This window comes from Chenopodium quinoa, unplaced genomic scaffold, assembly GCF_001683475.1.
Source record: "Chenopodium quinoa cultivar QQ74 unplaced genomic scaffold, ASM168347v1, whole genome shotgun sequence".
Classification (NCBI taxonomy): Eukaryota; Viridiplantae; Streptophyta; class Magnoliopsida; order Caryophyllales; family Amaranthaceae; genus Chenopodium; species Chenopodium quinoa.
The window spans coordinates 475,514-499,364 of record NW_018743397.1 but is presented as its reverse complement, the minus strand read 5'-3'; the positions used below and the strand labels follow the sequence as shown (position 1 = coordinate 499,364).

The following is a 23,851-nucleotide window of genomic DNA, read 5'->3' as shown; positions in this document are numbered from 1 at the left end:
AAGAAGAGTTGGTACGTTGACTGAGGTTTATTAATTTTGGTATGTGCTGGATTATTATGTTTAATCAATTGAAAATATAAAGGAGTTGAATTTTGACAGAGTATATATTACTAAGGTGTTGATTGGATGCTTAGTTGGTGGAGAGTTTGCTCTTTGGGTTGTATTACACTACAGGAACAGCTGTATCTAATCTTTCTATTAATGGATAATATATTGGATAAACAAGATTTCTTGAGATATACTTGTATAAGATTGTATAAAACATGAATAATCCAATTGATAACTAATGCAATTGTATAATACCATTAATAGATTGTCTAATTTGACAAATTATTATATAGAGTAGTTAAAGTTGTAAGAGTATGCAATAGTTAAGTAAACACAGTATACTCACATACAAATCTAATTCTATCCTGTTCTTTATATAACTGGAAGTGTATATATAAATGTTTTTTATGCTATTTTAATGATGATATCATTGTTGTTAAAAGATAAATACGAAAAATAACATAATCCAAATAACAAGTATATTAAGAGGGTTGGTGTTTCAAACGTACAGAGTGAGGTAATTATAGGCTGGCAAATATGGAAGCTACTGTTGTTAGTGATTGCTATCTTCATAGTTGTATGATGAGAGGAGGAATAATTGTTTGTTATAAATCTTATGATAGTGGGTTTTGGTGCGTCGGCAGCCAGATTGTATTTGTAAATTGGAATACATTTGTTGGTCTAAATCCCACATGTTAATAGATCATTAATTCTTTTTTGGATATGGACAACTAATCACATTTTTATTAAATTGATAAAATTAGCATGAATAGGGGCATATTGCTACAATTGATTTTAATGGTTACTCTTACTAAAGTATTATAATTGTTATTATGATCGTTTTTATTATAGTCATTTTCATCAATTTGATGTAAATTAAGAAGTAGGAATATGTGAAATCATCCATTTTGATATGCGTTATGGTAAAAATATAAAAATAAAAATGACGACGAGCATTGATATAATCCACTATATGAAAACAAAATAGGAGTATTACACAAATAGGAATAATGGACTCGTAGAAATAATGTATGTAGGAAGGCTAGTAATTTGTGGCTTATCTTATGTGTATGCTTTGTATGCCTATCACGGATATTTATAGTTGTGGATGGAGTTGGAAGAATTGCATGAAAATTCGAGAACTTCCTTCAATCATTTTTGTAACCCTAATATTCTAGAATATTCACATACCATATTTTCTAATTGCTCCCAATGTCCTGTATTTATATTCTCTAAAATGTTCAAGTAGATAATTCTAGTAAAATCATGATTCATAGGAAGTATTAGCGTTGCTTTTTTTTTTTTTTTTTTTTTTTATACTTGCTCATTATTTTCCCAAAAGCTTTTATAATATTTACAAGTAGGGTATGTTCTCATTTACTGAACTTAATTGAATTGAACTAAATTGAGCTGAACTGGATTGTTTATGAGAGAAAGAAATTAGAAACTGAACTGAGCTGAGTTGAACTAAAATTAAACTGAACTGAACTAAAAAGTAGTCATGTTAAACTTTCAACCTATTGTTAATCAAATTATACAAGTATAAAATTAAATAATTAGCATTATCTGAAATAAGATGGAGAGAATAGGCTGTATATTAACCCGTGGCGGTAAGTGTCTTGTATGATTATGCACACATTAATAATTTACTACATTTCTTGTTGTATATACATTTCTGTTGGAAACCAAAGAGTAGAATTCAATTGACCTTAGATATCTCCCAATAAACAAACGACTGGAAAATCCTAATAATCTCTCATCAATAACCAACTCATACCTTAAACAATTTCCAGTTTGTAAGTCCATGACATAGCTAGCCATACACATTATATTAATACAAGTACTATAGTAAGGTCAAAACTATACAAATCATCATCTTTATTATAATTAATGAAATTTTTATTAATAATGTTGCTAATCTTGATTAGTTCTTCACCTAACTACAAGTACTACTAATTAAAAAATATACGATCAAATAAATGAATTGGACACAATGGACAGATACATAGATCCGTGGTACAACATACATTCTGTACTCCACCTTCGTCAACTAGACTTATTCCCCTGTACACGCACTTGCCTCCCACGAACCATGTCAATTTACTTTAGCAACAAGATAATAAATCTCATTTATATTCCACTTTATTATATGCAATATTACGTACTTTATGTCTTTATTTTATACAGGAATTATATAAAATGTTTACATGTTTTTATTTATGAAATAACACGCACAAGTTTATAGTATTGTATATTTGTTTGTAATTTGTGAACATGTATGAGGTTTAAATTTATACTCCTTATATATATAGTCACAATAATAATTAAAAAAATTTTATAACCATTGAATATTAATATGATGATTAATATGATTGGTCCAATATTTTTATTACGACCATAGATTTGTATAATTGGTCCAATATAGTCAAAAGCTCAAAGGTTAAAGAAGAATATTAGGGTGGTACCAAAGGTCCAAAATATAGAATAATGCGAGTAGTAAAGATTTCCAAGATACAAGCGTGCTAGTGTATATATTTTTCACTTGATTATACAGTGTTGTATGCCCATATATGTATCTTTTAATCATAAAATGAAAAATTTAGTTCAACTTGTTTCGTCTTTAATTATAAGTCACATTTCAAATTTAAGATCCAAAAAATGCACATTGCCCTATTTTAGGGTGATTAATTACTCCGTAGTTAGATATTTCGTACTATATTACATTAGTGCACTACTTAGCTTAAGTGATGCTAGGGTCTTCATCCAATCTTCCACCCTTTAGCATGGGATTATTGCATTGAGCTAGGGATCAGAGAGAATATAATAATATAAGTTGTCATGTAAGAACGTTTTTATATGGTTAACCAACTTCCCCAAATTAAAGAGTCTTATAAACATTAGCCATAACTAGTTCGAGGGATAGTTTACAATTTATCAGAAAAGGGGATTAAATGTTTGGTTGAAGCACATACACCTTGACCCTCAATACTCCCATTCTTCCTAGCACATGCATAGGTCTTGTTATAAGGTTGATTGCATTATTTTTAAGTTTTTTGGTCCGAATGAGCCCCAAAAGACAATAATATTCCTGATTACGTTACAGTCAGGTGAAAATTTAAAATTATGAGTTAAAGTACACACACCTTTAATCTTAACTAATAGGTAATAATAGTCACCTTGCATTGTTTATTACTTCGTATGTAGTTTAATTTGTATGTATGATTGAATGTGACTTCAATTTTAACATATATTAGTGCAAAGTTTCTCAATTCAAACTTTCAAAGTATGATCTGATAATCGTATCTTACACTAAAATAAGGGTATTATTCATTGCTTAAGTTGTTTAAAATTGGACATATAAAAAAGGTAAACATCAAAGGATTCTCAAGTTGATAAAAATAGGTAGGAAGGTAGCTTAGGCATGTTGATCTTTTAGGCAGGTGTAAATAGAAAGCGGCAAGCGTCTGACATTTTGGTTTCAAAAACCAAGGCTTTAAAAAGGGTTGCAGGCTTGAGATGCCAACCAACACCCGATGTTTGCGCTCTTGTCCTTCTTCTCTCTAGTTTACTGCTCTACTACAGTATTTTCTAGTCTCACTCATTTACTACTATTACAGTACAACTGTACTGTTGTCTTTTAATACCTCCAAAATATCAAATTAGTAATTGTCCTAGCAACAAGACAATTCTATCTCACACGAGTAAGCACCTATTCATATTTATTGAATTGAGATGAACTAAAGTGATTAGAGTTGAACTAAACTAAATAAAAATGAAATGAATATTTTATGAAAGAAGGAAATTAAGAACCGTACAGAATTGAACTGAACTGAACTAAAATTAAGCTGAAGTGAACAGGCCGTAAAATGATTTTGGTACTCTCATCCGCACTCTTTTATGTGTTCGATCTCATCATCTCATGCTATTAGGAGATCCTAGTCATTTTTGGAATACTTCATCCATTGCAAATTCTATCAACATTTTAGCTTTTGTATAAACTCATTAATTAACACGAATCTGTCCTTATCTAATTAAAAATATTTTTCTCAAATTATGTACCTAATTACCTATCATGTCTACGTTTAGAAACAAAGTTCCTCCAACTTTTTTTGAGAATGAAGTTCCTTTCAACTGTTAGCCTACTTCCTTTCGTTATTTCAAAGTTCTAACTTCATTTAGTAGGTAGCTATATATAGTTTAAAACAGGGAACAAAAGCTACATGTAGTTAAGGCATGGTATATTGAAGGCAAAATTTGTGGGGCTTTTGAAATTGAATAGAAAGGTGTTTTTGTTTCAACAACTTTTCAATTTGCCCTTGGCAACAACTGTTATTAAGGTTAGCTCTTCTGTAGTTGATTGGCAAGCATAATTAACAGTTGCAAAATGACAATCAAAAGATGACAAGGGTTGAGATTCTTGAGAAGCAAATAAAGTACTTCCTCGTTCCTTTTAGATGCCTATTTTAGCATTTATTACTCACATAATAAAAAGAAGTATACATCTAATAATTAAGGGACGGAGGGATTAATAAATTAAGTCACATAAATATGTGAGTTATATGCAAATTATGTTACATTAATCAATGTCCAAAAATCACACGTCAATTTATAGTGGTAAACATTTAACGCTAATCCTACTATATATAATAGTACGTAATTAGGTATAATTAAATATACTTATTGAATCTTTATATGAATTAGACAGGCTTTAGCTTACAAGGCATGTCAATTAGAAGCTAGTAGATAAGCAAGCAAGGTATTACATTCTTTGCAGATTTAAGTTGCTACATGCTCCTAAAAGAAATCAAACATAATTTTATATAGTGCAGAAAGTCCTAAGCTTGCAAATCACTACTCTGTCTGTTTGATGCACAAACAAATTTGCAGTCTGATTGCAAATCATGCAACCCACTAATATGATAAATGCAGCTATATAAATAAATTCACCAAAAGTGCACTAACCTAACCAATGGTTTTGTAATAGAAGATTCTCATATAATTTCATAAGTTAGGGGTATACAATAAGAAAACTCGAACCATCTCATACCTCTTTATGTTCATCCTCTTTCAAACAAAAAGTTACTCGTCATCTCAAATATTGTCTCATATTACGTATTATTATCTCGATTTCATTGTATAAATGTATAGTTGGCCAGTCGTCTTACAAAAGACCTATACTAATATCTACTCTAACCCTAGCTAGGGAGCTTCTAAAATAATGTATCAAACTCAATTATTCATATGCTACTTTTGATCCAACAATGAACAAATCAACAAAACAATTATAGAAAAGATATGCTAATTTTCACTTTCCATAACAGACAAGTAAAAAGAAAAGGGGGTAGGGGTAAAAAAAAAATTCAGATAATAAGCCAAAGAAAAATACTGTAACTTCATGACATATATTAACAAAAATTACAAATTACATTATTTTATATTAGCATAATTCAAACGTGTCAATAGTCGAATATATGCAATTAATTCTTGGTAGAAATTAAACCTACAAAATTATTCTAAAGAAGGAATCAAAGCTACTAAAGATAGAAGAAAAAAAATAACAAAGGGACCATATCTTTATATCAAAAGCTAGGGTTATAATAACAATTAGAATTCATTACATACAATAAATAATATAAAAATTTAAAGATACCTCTTTCCCATTAAAGATGAAAAAAACTACCATATCTTCCATTGAAAGTTCCAGCAACATTTTAATTAGTGCCTGCAAAATCTTCAATGATACATTATGCACCACATTAAACAAATATTTGACTGTGTATATTTATATTACATGTATTTATATATATGTTCATATTCACCTACCAACATTTACTAAACAAGAGTTAATAGACAAATCCTCTTTGAAACTACACTCTGATCGATCTTAATTATTGTTAACCTTGCAAAAGCTTATAAGATCATACATATACGGAGTATGTATTAGACAACAACCAAAAATAGTACAATATAAATCACGCTAATAACAAACTTAATTGAGTAGGTTCAGATATACGCAACCTTTATTAGTCAAGGCGAGGTTAAGAAATCAAAATTGGGGAGAAAATTGGAAATGTAAAGGAGAAGAAAATGAAGATGATAGTATTACAAACCCTAGCAAGAAGAAGAGAAGAGAGAGAGGATTTATAAGAAGGTTCAAAGTAGTCATGATGAGAAAAGATGAGTTCAATGATGGAAAACTAGGGATTACAACAAAGAGTCAAAATGACTGACAACAAACACATAAGCAAACTTATGATAACTCGCGTTGAAATTCATAAACATTCCAACATTAATAATTAAATAAATCATAAATCAAACAAAATACCCAAAAAATTAAAAAACAGCAATGATGAAATCCTTCTTCATACCTACTCTGCCAAACCCTCACTCAAAAAAGAAATTTAAAAAAACAAGCTTTTCATCATTACACTAATCTGCACTCAACAAAGATCAAAACTTTCAAAACCCTATTGAATTAAAACAAAATACCCATCAAAAAATCAATCTAAAAATTGGAAATTAATTAAATTTATGAATAAAAAGAGATAAATAGATCATACCCATTTGAAATCGAAGCATGAAAATTGCATTTGTGATTAAATTTGAGGATTTGGAAGCTCAAATTAAGGGGAATGAAGCCTGGTCCGAAGGCAAAATTGACACAAATTACATGAAAATTTGAAGAAATTTTTTATAAAATTGAAGAAATTTGATTGTAAATTGGTAGCCTTCGAGCCGAGACGTCATTCCCCTCAAGAATCGAGCTTCCTTCATTTTTTTTTTTTTTTTTTTTTTTTTGAGAAATTAAGAGAGATTAAGATGATGATTTGGTTTTGGAATCAGAAAACAAGAAAGTTTGTGGGATTTTTATGGGGGTTTGTGGAGTGAAACAGAGAACGTCATCATGAGTGTAATTATTTGAGAGAGAGAAAGATAAGGGAGGGGTATTTTGGTAAAAAGGAGTAGGATTGTAGAAAGTAGGAGCCATCAAATACCTATATATCTATCTTGTATGATTTATTTACGTACTAATTTACAGCTTTTGACTATTACTCTGTTTTTAATTGTTTTATTAATTGACTTAATATTAGTTGTGCTAAATGTAAATACATAAAAAATAAATAAATAAATAAATAAATAAAAAGGGAAGAAATAATTTAGGTAAGCTAATTAGCTAATGGTTGCAAATGTCAAATAGGTTAGGCAATAAGTAGTTGAGATTTGTGAATTCATTTGAATTTTTTTTTTGGGTTTTATTGACTTTTACATTCTTATTATGTTAGATTAGGATGAAAGTTTAGAAAAAGTTAAGGTACTTTTGTTTGGGGAGGGGTGATTGAGGTTAAGTGAGACTTTTAAGGTACTAATTAAAGACCTAAGGTAGCTTTAGGTTTGAGGGTGATTACATGCTCTTTTCAAAATACTTATTTCGATTAAATTACAAGTAAAAAACAAATAATAGTTAAAGCTTTAATGAACAACTAAATCAAGTTATTTGTAGAATTTCATTTTTTTTTAAAGTACTCCAATGTTTTTAGTCGGCTTCATAAATCTGAGTCACTAATCAATATAGTGGCTCTTAAATTAACACACATTATGCTTTTTTTTTTTTTTATAATTTAATTATCGTAAACAATTCAAGTTCCAAAAGGAATAAGTTTAATTGTACTCCACTCAATTCTTAAGAAAGGCTTGAGCCTGCTGGACCACCATACAAGTATTGAAAGTCCATTCTTGCTCAAAATTCCCTTCTCTTTTCTAGTCTTCCCTTGAGGGTAGGTTTAAGATCTAGAGCCAATAACTATCATGTCTAACCAATTTATGATGGTGAAGGAGAAACATGAGCATACAAAGTAATATACATATTAAAAAAAATTAAAAAATGATTAATTAATAAATTCAAACTCTTAAAAAACATATTTATTCTAAATGATAACATATTTTAAGCAATTGTATTTTAATTTGAGGCTAACAACCTCATCCCTTCAATTGTATAAAGATAACAATCTTATATTAACACAACCCCATATTAACATTAGGTTATAGATCGTTTGGAAGAAATTTCATTGCTTAATCCTCATTGTATTGAATAAAAGTGTGGCATTCTTGTAGATAAGGTAGTGGTGTTAATTACTTATTAGATTAGAAAACAGTCATGCACCCTCGTCTTTTTACATAAGTAGCTTACAAGACCCTAACCTATATAGATAGTTGTAGGTTTCACGTACTCTCTATAATAATATGTTAGACATATCTATTATCATGACCTACACCGAGCTAGTAGGACACAACGCAACCCGTTGAGATTCTAGTTCAAGTCAGTTCATATAGCTACACTTTTTGATTTTTTTTTTTTAAAAACTTAGAATAATTATATGGCGGTATCCATGTTTTTAAAATGCCACAAAAATTTTTAAGAAAATTATTTAATATGGTTTGTTAGTAAGTACTAATATATATACTATATATGCAACTAATGCAAGATTTTTAATTTATATGTAATTTATTTACAAGCGTGTCAACTCCGTTCCGAAGTATTTTTGTATGTTAAATTATCCTAGCCACTAAATTATTTTTTTTATTTGTTTGTTAGTGTGCGAAGACCATTGATCCATTTATCACTTTACAAGTGGCGCTGGATAAAGTGAAAAGGTGTAAAGAATAGAAATAGGTAAACATTACTTTAATTAATTACACGACTTTGTACAAAGTAACATACACTTACACTCAATAACGCCAACGTACAATAAGTACGTACCAATTAGATCACATCTTGTATTTGCTTGATTATCTCATCATAAATCATTATTAAGCATACTTACAAAGTAATTAGTTTAAAATGAAGGGATTGGAGCAGTACATATTAATTAAGTACTAGAACCCAACTTTGTTACAAGTCTTACAACTACAAAATTCAGTGATTATAGCCATAGAAATTAAAGATCAAATTTACAATTAAATGTTACTCGTAGTTTTGTAGAGGATGTTGGTGATAATTGTAGTCAACTGATATGATTGTAGTAGGCCGACTTTAGGCTACTACTTTTTCTACACGAGGCACAGATAATTATTAAAGTTTTGGCAACTTAAAAGTACAATCTCGGAGGATCTGCTCAGGTTTTCCCAATTAACGTTGCAATTTTAGGTCTTTAGTAAAATAGTAAAAAGCCTTTTGTTTCCGATTTTTTCCCTTTTACTTTCTTTCATTTTTTTTTTTTTTTTTTTTTTTTTTTTTTTTTTTTTTTTTTTTTTTACTCTTTATGAGATTTCAGTTCACATTATAGCAATCAAGTACCCTATATACTAGTTGTGGAATAGTTGGGAAAATGATAGTGAAAAAAATAACATCCAAAGAATGATTGATCTTTATCTCTATTACGATATATATAGCGGAAAAATGTGAACTGTGAAATGAACAACATCTAAAGAAAGATTAATCTCAAATGTATAGCCAAGGATTGGAGGTTGTGGCCCGGTACTATATAACCCCAAGTACTTAATAAATGTCATCATTCTTATAAAATGGTAGGTGTTTATGAATTTTGAACTTAGTAATTAAGCTAACTAAAATAATCGTAAATCTTCATAAAAATAAAATGTAATAAATGGCAATGAAGGGAATGTATGAAAGTTTATTGTAAATCTAAACTTTAATCTAGGCAGTAGACTTTGAAGAAGTCTTAAATACATGTTTAGACATATAATTTCTTCTTGAAACTTTTAGAGTCATTTTATATACTACTTGTATTTCTTTGGACTTTAATGTATGAAAGTTTTATTTTAAATCTTTTTTTATAGTCATTAAACTTTGTAGAAGTCTTAATTACATGTATGTTTAGACTAATTTCTTTGAGTCATTTTATATACTATTTGCTTGGACTTTAATATTTTAGTCCTCAATTAGGACAATCATAATGTTAATACGGGTTCATCATAGTACTCAATAACTTGGAGCTTGAGAGCGAAATTGGATACTTTATTTGTGTAGCTTATTAATCATTTCTATTTGGGCAGAGAAAAAACCTATTCTAAAAATGAAAATTACAGAAAAATTATTCCTAGAGTGAGCTTGGTGAGATAACTGAGATTCAATCCCAACTCATTACCATAAAAGTTTTAGAGCGAGGTAGCCAACAACTTAGCCTCATATTAGTTGATTAATTTCTTGAGTGAGAACATATAATAATTTAACCGGCTAATATTTCATTCCAAAATTTTGTTCTCTCATATTGTGTTTATCACATTTATTTTTATAATGAACTTTTTTATAATTAATAAAATAAATGTCTAAAAGGGCATTTGCATATCCCACAAAATGTTGAAATAGATTTCACTTTTAGTGCAATGGGGTGTCCATGATTGGGAAAATAATGATGGGTCTCTCTTAATGTGAAGACAATGTTGAATTAAACTAAGATATTTGACCTAAAGCTAATAAAACTTCCAGACATTTACAAGTGAAAAGGGAAAAAAAAATAAAGGAAAGTAGAATAAAAGGCATGACTTGACCTGAAATTTGATTGGGCAGAAAGAAGACTTGACCCAATGAAAATTACAAGACGTAACACTTTTGATATAAATGGCCCAAACAAGTTACTTTGTCACCAAATGCCATGCACACCTTAAATTGTTAAGACCAACTCGACACAACTATCACCCTTGGACCTTGCCTAAGAAAGATACTCTGCGTCTAGATATGTTGTATGGCTGTATCAAATGATCATGCGAAAGGTAGCAATAGACACCCCTTTAACTTTTTGCTCATAGTCTTAGCTAGAGCTATTTAGGTTGATACATGGTGGAAATCTTTGTAGTTACGGTCTTACTGAGTACGAGTACTAGTTTTTCAAGAAGATAAGATAATGTTAAGGACACAAGTAAGCACTATTTATGGAGTACGAGTATGAGTACTATTTATGGAATACGAGTACTATTTTTTTTTTCTTTTGTGTGTGAAAGAGAGGGGAAAAGCCCCAAGAAAATAAGCACACACAAGAAGAAACAGGAACAAAAATAACAACAAAACAAAACAGAGCTAAGAGAAAACGGAAACTAAGGGCCTGTTCTCATTGACTGAACTCAGCTGAACTGAACTGAACTGAACTGTATTGAATTGAACTGAATATTGTATAAGAGAAGGAAATTAGGACCTGAACTGAAATGAATATTTTATAAGAGAAGGAAATTAGGAGCTGAACTGAAGTGAACTGAACTGAAATGAATATTTTATAAGAGAAGGAAATTAGGAGCTGAACTGAACTGAATTTCAACTTATGAGAACAGAGCAAGGCAAACAATTAAGATATGCATGTGATGACTTGGTGTTTTTGGGCCTTTTTTGACTTATATATATGAGATACCCCTTTTTAGTTTTTACGTAGGTCGGTGGGCCTTTTTGTTCTTTTTCTACGCTACCAACTACTTTCCAATTTTACCTTGTTATTTTATATAACCACAATTTACAATTATAATAATAAAAAAATTAACGTAAATACATACTTGTATAAAATAAAAGAGATAAACTAACTTACCCAAGTAAGCCACATATGAAACCTAATCTCATCACTTTCCAAGTGAGTTTAGATCGATCTTGGTGATTCTTTCTCCTAGGGGGGAAAAAATCAACAAAAAAAAATAATGAAGGAATACTCTTAACAAATATACAAAATGAAAGCCAATTAGTTCGAGATATTTTACCATTCGGAAATGACAGCTGATGGTACTAAGAATATGGTTGCAATAATAATCATACTATATGCAACCATATCTTGTAACTCAAACTTCTTCTCCGCAATGTACGCATATGCCAGGGAAATTATGGCTAGAATTAATTGAGTCATGATCATTGCAACCGTGACTGCAGTATTAGTGAAGAAGCACATTTCTGGAAACACAAATATTTATAAAGCACAAATATTTATAAACTAGTTATTTTAAGAAATAATAGTGTACATAAATAATAATGTACGTAAATATTATATACTTGTTATCTTTAAATGTAGTCAACTAAGTTAAAAAGATAGTAGGGTTGTCTACACATACACCAATTTATATGAGTCAATAGATTTACACGTACAACATATGCACAATATATGTGCAATATAAATGTAATACAAATATACAATAAAAAAATAAATTAAAACCCCTAAACTAACTTGGGAGCTGTAAATTTTGATTACAGTATGAGGCCAAATTTGGATTACATGACCCTAAGTTTAAAACTGTAAATTTCCTACCCTATATATACAAACAACAAAGGATGACATCATAAGTTATTATTCAACATGATCAATATAACTTTCAAATTCATTAATTAAGCAAAGATTAAAAGATGAACCAACTAATATAATGATACCTAATTAGAATTGGCATTACACAAGTTATGGCGGGATACAAATTTAATGTTGCAATTGTAATATTAATTGAAACCATCTTCAAGCTCATCACATATGTATTATAACCTATTGACCGCATATCAAAATTTAAAGCAAATGTGTACTTGTATTAGAAAAATTAAATGAAAATTTTAATTCAATCGATCACAAGTGTATTTGATTTCTAGTTTTAAATTGTTTGAATGACAAAATAATTAAAAGATCATACCTCAATCCAATTCGATGTATTTTTTAAAAAATGTTGTAAAATTGGGCTTATAATTATGATTTGATCATTACAAATGTTTTTCATCGTCCGATTTCTTTAATTGATATTATACTCGTATACAGAATTTGTCATTTCTCTCTAATATACATATCTCTTTTTTCTTAGGTGGGGCTTTTGTTCTATTTCCATGATCATGTATAGATTCAACGTTGGCTAAGAACGGTCCATCAACTATTTTCCAATTATTCCTTGCTTATTTTTGTATAGCCATAATTTTCAGTTACAATTAAAAGAGATAAACTAATTTACCCAAGCATGCTGTAGATGAAACCTAATCCATTACTTTTCAAGTGAGTTTAGATTGATCTTGGGGATTTTTTCTCTTATGGCAAAAGAAAATTTGGAACAAAAAAGAAATAAACATTAATAATATAATACTCTTAATAAATATACAAAATGAAAGTAGATTAAAAGAGAGTTTGAAATGTTTTTACCATTCAGAAATGATAGCCAATGGTACTAGGAATATGGTTGCAATAATCATACTATATGCAACCACATCCCGTAACTCAAAGTTCTTCTCCGTGATATATGCATATGATAGGGCAATCATGGCCAGAACTAACTGAGCCACGATCATTGCAAGAGTGGTCGCAGTATTAGTGAAGAAGCTCATTTATGAAAACACAAATATTTATAAACTAGTAATTTTAAGAAATAATACTGTGTGTAAATAATAATGTACATATATAATGTGATGGCTATGGCTCTTGGTCTCAAATTAGCAGATGCGAGGAGTTTATTAGTAGTGGAGAGTGATTATTATTAATTGTTAGATGGAATATTGCATAATGTTATACATATATATTGTATATATTGTACTGTTGTTAAAATCTTTCACTACCCATGCATGATATGATTAGAGTTTCACAATCATTCTCCAATAGGGGTCGTTTGGTTCGCACGAGGGAATAGGAATGGAATGAACAAAGGGAAAGACAAGGAATGAAATGAAAATCCCCCAATTTTGGAGTATTGTTTGTTTTGAATAACAAAGGAATGGAATGAATGGAAGACCACCACTCCAACCACCACACCACCACCACCCGCCTTCACTTTCAACCATTTTTAGCCACCACCCAGCCACTCCACCCACTCGCCGCACCTCCTCCACAACTCCCCCCCTTTGCCGTCCCACCACCACCCCTCGTCGCACTACCTTGACCTCTCCTCCCCCGAAAAAACCTCCCCAAGCCCCAAAAAACCCTAACCCCGATCTCCTTTGACCCCAAAATCCGCCGTCCAGCCCTCTCACCACCCTCGAAACCCTAGCAGGAGGTTTTTTCGGGGCTTGGGGAGGTTTTTTCGGGGGAGGGTCGGCGGTGGTCGAAGGAGGGGCGTAGTGGTAAGGGTAGGGGTGGCAGTGGTCTGGGCTAGTTTTCCGGTGGTGATGTGGTGGTGTGAAGGTGGTGATGTGAAGGTGGGTAGGGAATGGAATGGAAATACCTAGGGGGGTGGGAATGAAGTTAGAGGGATTTGGGGGAATGAAGGGGGTAAAGGGAATGGGAAAAATGGGCTAACAAACAACAACAAAGGGAATAAGGGCAGTTGATTCTCATTCCCTTGATGATTAACCCTAACCAAACGGCCCCTAAATTCCTTTTCATTATCCATGCATGATAAGATTAAAAATATGTACAAGATGATGTGTATTTTTCTGATTGGCCATACATTTAGATAATTTAAGAATATTTCCCACTTTGTTCCATGCCCTAATTAACATTATATTGACTTGATCATGCATGAACTCAAAAAAGTCATTTCAAATTCATCACAATTCAATTTGATCTATCATATTATATGCCATTAAATCTTCAAAACATAAATAAGAACTAGAAATTTTACCGTAATATATAGTGCTGTATTCTTTTGACAAGAAAAAAGATTTCGCGTGCCGAGTTTTAAGTGTGATTATGCTTTTAGTGTATGTGGGTTGTTTCTATCTAGAGCTCTGATATTTTGGAGGAGAGACTGAGAAAGAGAGAAAGTGAGAGATCGAGGGAGAAGAAGCAGATCCAGGTAGTTGTTGTTTGCATTGTTACGGTTTATATTATATAGAGTGTCACCTTATGTATAAGCGTGTAATTAGCATCAATCTTTAGGTGTGATATTAGTAAAACCCCCTCCCACCCTAAAAATACAAAATACAAAGGAAATAGCTTAAATTAAAATATATAGTATTGTTAGGATTAATTTATTTGACTATTTCAAATTTTTATTTAGAAATTTAGACAACATGTGCCACTATTTTTTTTCCCCACTTTAACTAAATACATAGTAAAAAATTAACGTTGATCTTGCAATTCTAACCACTCATAATTGATTTTCAAATTTGAATTAGCCTAAAAAGTAAACCGGGTTAAACCCCCTTCCACCCAAAAAAAAAAAAAAATAAAAAAAAAATTGATGCTCACTTGCTGTCTTGCTCACCTTGTTCTTTCTCTCTTTGACTCTTGTCTTTCTTCATCTTCCTCGTTCCTATCGGGTTTTCATTGCATTGTTCAACTTTTCCCGCCTTTTCCTTCCTCCACATCTCCAGTCCTTCATTCTCTTTTTCTCTAAAATTTCCGCAATCAATCAAGTCTCGTACAAGTATGGAGCGCAAAGGGCTGGTCTTCAACTTCAATTCAGGTCTCGTCAACATTTTATTCAAAAATTAAATCCTTTATACGAGCCTACTGCCTACTGTAAATCCTCCAAAGGTAATTCCTTTTTTTTTTTTTTTTTTTTTTTTTTTCTTTTTTCGCTTTTAACTTTGTTAGAGTTTTGATTGAACAATTTCATTTAAAATTGTGATTTTTTGGGGGTTTTGTGTGTAATTAATTTGAACAAATAAATAAATTCTAGGTTAACATTTCTTTCATTTCCTTTCTCTTATTTATTTATATTTGTGTTTTAATAGATCCATTGATGAACTTCTTAATCATTCAATTTTTGGGTTTTCTTCCTCTTTGATTAGTTACTTGTTACAACTTTTTTTTCAATAGCTGGTTCCTACAGGCGCATGTACGGTGCAAGGTACAACCGTTTTGTAGGAAAGAACATGATATAGAAAAGTAATGAACATATATGTATAGTGAAAAGAACATATTATTAAAATGTAATGAACATATACCTAGAGTGAAAATAACATACTATCAAAATGTAATGAACATATACCTAAGTGAAAAGAACATATTTGCACCATAAAAAAGTGAAAATAACATATGTCTATGTTCTTTGATTGTCAGTGTAATGTATTTTTATTTGTGATATAATGTTCTTTGCATATTGTGAAATGTTCATTGAATTTTGTGAACAAATTATAGTGGTTATATATAGATAATGTTTATTACACAATATTATCATGTTCTTTATTAAAATTACAGATGCTCTTTAGATACGGAAAAATATATATAAATTAAATATTTTTTACAAAACAACTATATGTTCTTTGCAAAACAGCTGTATGTTCTTTACAAAATAGCTACATGTTCTTTACAAAATAGCTGTATGTTCTTTACAAACAACATGTCAAATGTACATAATGTAATACAATAAAGAACATTATAACTATTATAAACGGACAAAAAAAGAAAAAGTACATAATTGCAATTTAGAATGAACATCATCTTCAACCATTGTATAATTATTAAAAAAAAAAAAAAACTGAGCAGAATGAACATAAATGCAATTTAGAATGAACATCATCTTCAACCTTTGTATAATTAAAAAAAAAACAGAGCATAAACTAACGCAATTTATGCAATAATTATTGATTAAAATTTAACATAAATACAATAACAAGATCAGGATTCAATACAATTATATATATATATTTAGCAATTAATTAATAATTTGCATAAAATTCAATAAAATTGCCAATTACATTCATCAAATTCAATAAGATTACAAAATCAATGGAAAAATAAATTTACCTTTTCCTTCGATTACAAATTTACAATATCATCAAATTCACCACCATCATCATTCTCATGATCATCATCACCGGCATATCGACGATCGAAATCATGTTTAAATTCTTGAGCATCCATTTTGTCTATCCAAAAACTTGAAATTCTCTCTCTATCAATGAAGTTCTCTCTCTAGAAAATTCTCTCTCTAGAAATTCATATCTAAATTGAAAATATGATTTCTAATTTATGAATATCCTAATTCAATCAAAATATACATGGAATGATCCTCTTACACAATTCACGTAAAAACAGAGGTTGGCTTTTTTTTTTTCTTTTAAAAAAAAGGAAAGTAGTTGCTGTGATTTTTAAAGAGATGTACCAAGCAGCGTACCACCTGCTGTATGGTAAAATTTTCACTTTTTTTTTCCTTTTTTTTGGGGGCGTATGTAGAACTGAGCATAATTAAAGATGTTGCTGTTATTATTGTTGCGTTGGGTTGGTGTTTCGTATCTTTTTTTAAGGTCAGGGATTAGTTAATACTCGACACTTGTATGTGGTAAAGTTGTAAAGAGTTGTAGGGAATTAGGTGTGGTATGGAATTGACATTTAGGAATATAAGGATTTATAGGTTTGAACAGAGGGAAGGTGGGACTTGGGAGTGCTTCCTTTGGAAGTCGGCACTCACGTCATGGGTCATTGACTGCCGGAAAATGTCCGGTGGTGGTGTTAACGACTATGGGCCTGTTCTCTTCGGCTTAATTTCAATTAAGTTCAATTCACCTCAGCTCCAATCAGTTCAGTTCATAATTTCCTTCTCTCATAAACAATTTAGTTCAACTCAGTTTAGTTCATTTCATAAACAATTCAGTTCCTTCTCTCATAAACAATTTAGTTCACCTCAGTTCAGTTCATAAACAATTCAATTCCTTCTCTAATAAACAATTCAGTTCAGCTTAGTCATGTTCATTATATTGAATGTGTGATTTCTCTCTTTTTGCACTCGAATTATTATTTTATTTAATTTGGCAAAGAATTATCATAATCAATGTTCAGTGTCCATATCTATAAAATGCTGTATGATATTTTTATGTTAAGTAATGCTAACAATTCCCTCTCATTCAGTATTTCTCTTTTCTGTGTAGGAGTCAGCAAACATATTGTCATCTGAGATCATTTTCATTTCATTTTTCATAGTGTACATGCGTAATAAAGCTTTTTGACAAAGATCAAAATCCTGGTTTCACATGTTGATTCATTAACTAATGACTGCTTGATGATTGTATGATGCGTATTTTTCATATTTTGATAACATCAAATAACTGTGTTGTAATTTGCAAATGATTAGAGCTGTATGGGCTGTTGATGGATTAAGAGGTCTGCGATGTAACATTGATTTAAAGTATACCGGTAAATGTAGTTTTTTTAATTTAGCATTCTTTGCTATCAACCTATTGATAATTGCTATGGATAATGGATGGTACTAGATAATATGATAATTTGGCAAAGAATTATCATAATCAATGTTCAGTGTCCATATCTATAAAATGCTGTATGATATTTTTATGTTAAGTAATGCTAACAATTCCCTCTCATTCAGTATTTCTCTTTTCTGTGTAGGAGTCAGCAAACATATTGTCATCTGAGATCATTTTCATTTCATTTTTCATAGTGTACATGCGTAATAAAGCTTTTTGACAAAGATCAAAATCCTGGTTTCACATGTTGATTCATTAACTAATGACTGCTTGATGATTGTATGATGCGTATTTTTCATATTTTGATAACATCAAATAACTGTGTTGTAATTTGCAAATGATTAGAGCTGTATGGGCTGTTGATGGATTAAGAGGTCTGCGATGTAACATTGATTTAAAGTATACCGGTAAATGTAGTTTTTTTAATTTAGCATTCTTTGCTATCAACCTATTGATAATTGCTATGGATAATGGATGGTACTAGATAATATGTTCTTTTTTTGCTCCTTTACCCTTCCCCCCCCCCCCCCCCCCCCCCTTTTTTTACAGGATTTTATACGACTCTCTTGCAACAAGTTTTTATAAGCCTGTTAAGTATTGTATACTAATGATAGGTTTGTGTCTGACATTTATACTTGCTGGTAAAGGTGTTATTCTGTGTATGTTCATATAATACATATTTCATCTGCATGAATAAGCTCAATTGTTGAATTACTAAACTTTTGTGATATAAGCTTACATGTTGTCTCATTGACTTTTATTATACAAATTCTTCATCCTATATTCTGTAAAGTTGATGCAGGGGATGCACTTGGCTCCTTTGACATGTTCCATGTGAAGTGATAAAGCAACATATGCAGGTTCGGATAATGATTAATTTTTGAAATATTGTGATCTCAAAGGCTCAGTGTGGTAAGAGTGCGTATGTAGCTGATCTTGCACCTCTTTTGAAGTTTTATCACTTTCTTTTACTCAAGATTCTAGTAATCTTTATTAATTTATTTATTTTAAAACATTTACAACTTTCTATCATGTTCCTTTTTTATTTTTAATCTCTTTATTCAAAGGAGACCAAACATTTCTTCAAAGAAAAATTGCTACTGTTGAATTTTGTAGGTTAGCTTTTGATAAAAAAATTAGTTAAGCATAATAATTGTTCGTTTTATTACACATTATTTTGCTGTGGTTTTGCTTCGTTGTAATAATTTCATTTAAAACCTTTCCCACTAGCAACATAATTCAGGAATTGATAGATGGGAAAATCTTATTTATGGAACTTATATAGTGGGTATTTGAAATTTGATGTGGGTTACAGTGAAGGTATGATCTTTAATATTATAGCATGTAGAAGTTTGAAAATTTATCGGAATTGAATTTCTTTAATTTGATTCACTTTTATTTTGAAATTTATTTTACTATTAATCTTTGTTGATTTAACATGACATCGACAAAGTGTTTTGAAACTTGGGTATTGCAGTTTGATCTTAGTGTGCCTGTGTTTTGAAAATTTTTGTTTGGGAATTTGAAGTTTTTAGTAGATTATCTTTATAGTGTTGACTCATTGAATGTGTTAATGCTAATACATAGTAGCTTTTATAAGTTATAAGCTAAACATGTGATTGTGTTGGGTTTTGATGGGATATATATTGACATATGTGTTAATAGTGTGTTGTAGCTTCTTAATTTAGGCACATTATTGAAATTTGTTGCATCAATTGAGAGGTATAATGATGATATTCTTTGCAACAGGCATTCCAGACCAGCAGAGGCTCATCTTTGCCGGAAAGCAGCTTGAAGATTGCTGAACTCTTGTTGACTACAGCATTCAAAAGGGTTAGCTGCTCTGCTTTTGCTGCTTTCCCCTTTTTTATTGGTTAATTTCTTGTGATTATATATAGTCATGTCTAACATAGTAAAACGATTACTCCTCGATTCTCATAGAAATTAATTAATCTACGAATGCTTAGTACTTCGTATTAATTTGTTTCTGGTTCTGTAATTGATTTTCTGTTATACTTGTATCCATATATTGGATCATTTGATTAAATATTGTGCAATACCAGAGTCTACTCTTCATCTGGTCCTGAGGCTCCGTGGTTGAATTATTGAGCCTTCTCTGATGGCCCTGGCTAGGAAATTCAACCAAGAGAAGATGATTTGTCGCAAGTATCTTGCTTGTTTTAATGTTCTTTCTTATTTTAAAAATAAGATTTCTATGGCGGAGGTTTGCAATTGGCATTGATATTATCTTGTGTGCAGTCTCCTTTTGTTAATGGAGCATCTTCTGAATAAGGCTCTAATAGTCTAACAATGAGCTTATTTACAGTCCAGCTTTTAGACTAATGGCTTGGTTGAATTTCATGAGGTCATGACTCATGAGCACAGTACAGTTTTATGAGCATAGTTCAATCTTACATGTCTTTGATCCAGCTAATTAGGATTAGCTTTCCTAACCGGAATGTATGGACTGAGAGTTCTATCTTAAACCACATTGAGTTGCATTACAATTAGAATTTCTTGCTCATGATCATAGCAGTGTCTTGTTGGTTGATGGCGCACTGTTTTCCAGCACTACAGCTTTATATGACCTATGTGTTATTATTAATTCGATCTTAAATCTTGTAGGTGCTATGCTCGCCTGCATCCTCGTGCTGAACTGCAGGAAGAAGATATGTGGCCACAGCAACCAGGTAAGTTGATACATTTAGCTTTTAAGCTAACAAACTTACCCTTGATTTTTCATGTCTGTTTTAGGCTGAAATTGAAAATTTTACTGTTGGTTTGCAGTTGAGGCCAAAGAAGAAGATCAAGTAGAGCGACCAGTTGTTTGCAGCTAATGATCGGGCTACAGTTTCCATGGTGTCGGTGTTCGCCCTGTTCGGACTAAGCTGTTAAACTATGGCTTGTAAGTTGTAAGGGTTAACTCAAATTAGTTTTAAAACATTTGATCTTTTACTTCTAGTAGTATTACTATATTTATATCTTTAAATATGGCGTACATCTTCCCTAGTAGTCTTATTTGTCCAGAAATCAGATACTTTTGTTGCCTTTGGTTATTGAATATTCATATTAGTAAGACAATTTGCATTTATTAATCTGTTATTTATAGATTTATTTTCTTTGTATATGTAGTTGCTTTGTTATCTGCCATTTTTTTGGAATCCTTGATCACTCTCAATCATTGATCAAATTTATGATTAAGTCTGTGGAAAAAGGCCGATATTGAATTAGATTAGCTTGGTTGCTCTGTAATTTTCTTAATGTGTATGGAATTAAAATGGTAGCATGTGTATCCAGATTTTGCCGCACCCTTGAGTTTTTCTGCACTTATACACTATCTCTCGATGTAATAAAAGAACAGCTATGTCTTTTGATTCTGGTGTCAAATTCAGGCTTGCTATAAGGTCGATTCTGATGGCCAGTTCAGGCTTGATCAAGGTCGATTATAGTTATCAATTAGTCGATATGTTCGTATGTTAACCAAAATATTGATAAATAATGTATTAATGTAAATGTAATCACCTTACAATCTTATTACAAAATAACATAATAATGTTGAATTTTTTTTATGACTTTCAGCCATGTACATTGACATTATTAGTGAGTATTGATCGAGTTTTGAAATTTATAAATTTCGACGATCTTAAAATTATGTTGATGAATTATCTCTTGCAAACAACACCACGTCCACTCATGCCACTAGCACAGTTCATGCTAGCAAGTTCCATGGTTTCAACTGCAGTCTCTTCTTGTCCACCAACAAACCTTGAAGCTAAACAATCAGTGGCGAAAATGCTACTAGTTGCGTACTGTCTTTCTCCTCCCATAATTGGCATGGCTACCCTCATATTCACTCGGCTCACATAATCATTCCTGTATGTTTTTCCCAATACACCATCAACCTTTCCGGTCAATGAGTAAAACTTAAACCCGAGATCAAGATGAGCAAAACGGTCCTCATCAGTAATGTCATAGTTGTGTACCCTAGATTCTTCGTCGGTAATAGGGACAACCTTAGCTGTGATCCTAAGCTTTCCTGGAATTTCAACAACAATGTTGTTGGTTTCACTTGTCCTTGTTACGGTGACTTGTGGCATGGAGGTGGATGACCATTGAGAGCCTAGAGTCTCTTCAAGGAATATGGGTTCTCCGTCGAAAGCCAATGAGAGGCGGTCTTTGGCATCATCCCATGTGCCGGTCTTCCTAGCACCAAAGAATAGACGGTGGTTGTCGAAGAGGATTCCAATGGACTCAACCCATGTAAAGTCACGACCCATGTTTGCGTTTCTTTTTCCTATGAAGTGTGCGTTGATGTGGAGGTTGGGGTCGGTCACAAGGCAAAATTGTTTATCCTTCTTGCCATGGAAGTAGAAGGTGATACCGTCACCTCCGATGAAACGAGGATCTTGGCATACGGCTCCTGGATAGTCACAATCTACAATGCAAAAAACTTATAATTAGTAATTTGTACAAAAAAAAAAAAGAAAAAAAAGAAAGAAAGAGTTGAACACTACTAAATTGAACAAAAACTACAAAATAGTCAAATTATGTATACCTCTACTAGCTACTAATAAAAAGTTATCATATAAATGTATGTCCAATATAACTTAATCTTTAATGTTGGAGTAAATTTATAGTTGGCATTATGTTTTAGCGTGTGTTATGGTAATATGTATTCTTTAGTAGAGTAATATATGACTTACTGCAGACAGGCTTGCAAGTGACACAATCAACTTGGCACGAAGTAGGGCAATTAGCGGGACAAACATGCTCTTGATTGTAACATTGTCCGTAATTCTTGTTTCTGCATCTAGCTCTATTCCTAGAGCCAGCATTAGAATTAGGAGGAGTGTAAGGTTTAGGAGTAGAGGGTTTTGGTGATGGGGTAGAGGGTTTCGGTGTTGGGGTTGCTGGGGTAGGAGTCGAGGGCTTAGGTGTGGCCGGTGTTGGTGGGGTTGATGGTTTAGGTGTTGGTGTTGAAGGTGTTGGGTAATATATCGGTGTTGGTGGGGTTGATGATGAGTTATGGGAGCTTGATTGTTGTCCTCCTCCTGCAGCCGAGGAGCCAGATGCTGCTGCTGCGGCAGCAGCTGCGGCTGATGATGCTGACGATGTTGATGATGATGACGCTGTTGATGTTGCTGAGGATGCTGCAGACGACGCTGCAGAAGATGCTGCAGATGCAGCAGATGAAGCAGCCGAAGATGCACCTGAAGTTGATTGTGACTCGACCACAGCAGCCAACAACAAAGCTAAGAACCCAAGATAAATGATCTTGGGTAAAGCCATTTTTTGATGATCAACTCTTGCTACTATTAAGAAACTTATGTATTATTGCTGTAGTATGAGAATGAAGATTTGATGAGTGATATAAAACACAAACCAACAATGGCTTTTATAGAGTTGTAGGCGTTGACTGTTTACTATTAATCACTAGCATCATCCTAAGATTTTGGGTCAAAAGTTTAAATTAATACAATATATTTCTTGAAGCAAGGTAGCTATGTCATAATAAGTATTACAAATGCATCCACCATCGAACGTTATGCATTTAGCTAGATCAAACATAATTAACGGCTCGATCGTGATTTTCTAATATTAATGATTACAATTTTATGCTTGTAAGTATCTAAAGTGTAAACACACACCAACACACAACATAAAGGACCTTTGATTGTTAATACTGCCATTGTTCTGCCTTTTTTTTCAATTATACAAATTGGAATCACTTTCATTTAAAGGAAGATATATATAAGGGCTAATTCATTA

The 23,851-nt window shown here is 31.6% G+C and overlaps 1 protein-coding gene and 2 long non-coding RNA genes across 6 annotated transcripts; 1 reads left to right on the top strand and 2 right to left on the bottom strand.

The window, feature by feature from the left end:
• Positions 1-5,595: 5,595 nt before the first annotated feature.
• On the bottom strand, positions 5,596-8,075 carry LOC110738880. The gene is made up of 2 exons (XR_002514672.1): positions 6,609-8,075; positions 5,596-5,779 (listed from the first exon to the last, which is right to left on the bottom strand). It is a non-coding gene; the product is annotated as an uncharacterized LOC110738880 (long non-coding RNA).
• Positions 8,076-14,660: 6,585 nt separating this feature from the next.
• On the top strand, positions 14,661-21,149 carry LOC110738879. Of its 4 annotated transcripts, none has more exons than XR_002514668.1 (5): positions 14,699-15,413; positions 18,876-18,942; positions 19,832-19,915; positions 20,708-20,772; positions 20,870-21,143. It is a non-coding gene; the product is annotated as an uncharacterized LOC110738879 (long non-coding RNA). The 4 variants fall into 4 exon arrangements; XR_002514670.1 differs by having other exon boundaries at positions 14,700-15,413; positions 18,885-18,942; XR_002514669.1 differs by having other exon boundaries at positions 14,661-15,413; positions 18,885-19,915; positions 20,870-21,149.
• Positions 21,150-21,560: 411 nt separating this feature from the next.
• On the bottom strand, positions 21,561-23,437 carry LOC110738878. Its single transcript, XM_021919328.1, has 2 exons — positions 22,786-23,437; positions 21,561-22,517 (listed from the first exon to the last, which is right to left on the bottom strand). The coding sequence occupies exons 1-2, from the start codon at positions 23,369-23,371 to the stop codon at positions 21,745-21,747; spliced, it is 1,359 nt and encodes a 452-aa protein (XP_021775020.1). The 5' UTR covers positions 23,372-23,437; the 3' UTR covers positions 21,561-21,744.
• Positions 23,438-23,851: the final 414 nt, after the last annotated feature.

Excerpts from the sequence above, each read along its gene's own strand:
- LOC110738878 (XM_021919328.1), bottom strand. The coding sequence starts at position 23,371 with ATGGCTTTACCCAAGATCATTTATCTTGGGTTCTTAGCTTTGTTGTTG. Across the intron at positions 22,518-22,785 it reads CACTTGCAAGCCTGTCTGCA|ATTGTGACTATCCAGGAGCC; the intron begins GTAAGTCATATA and ends TTTGCATTGTAG.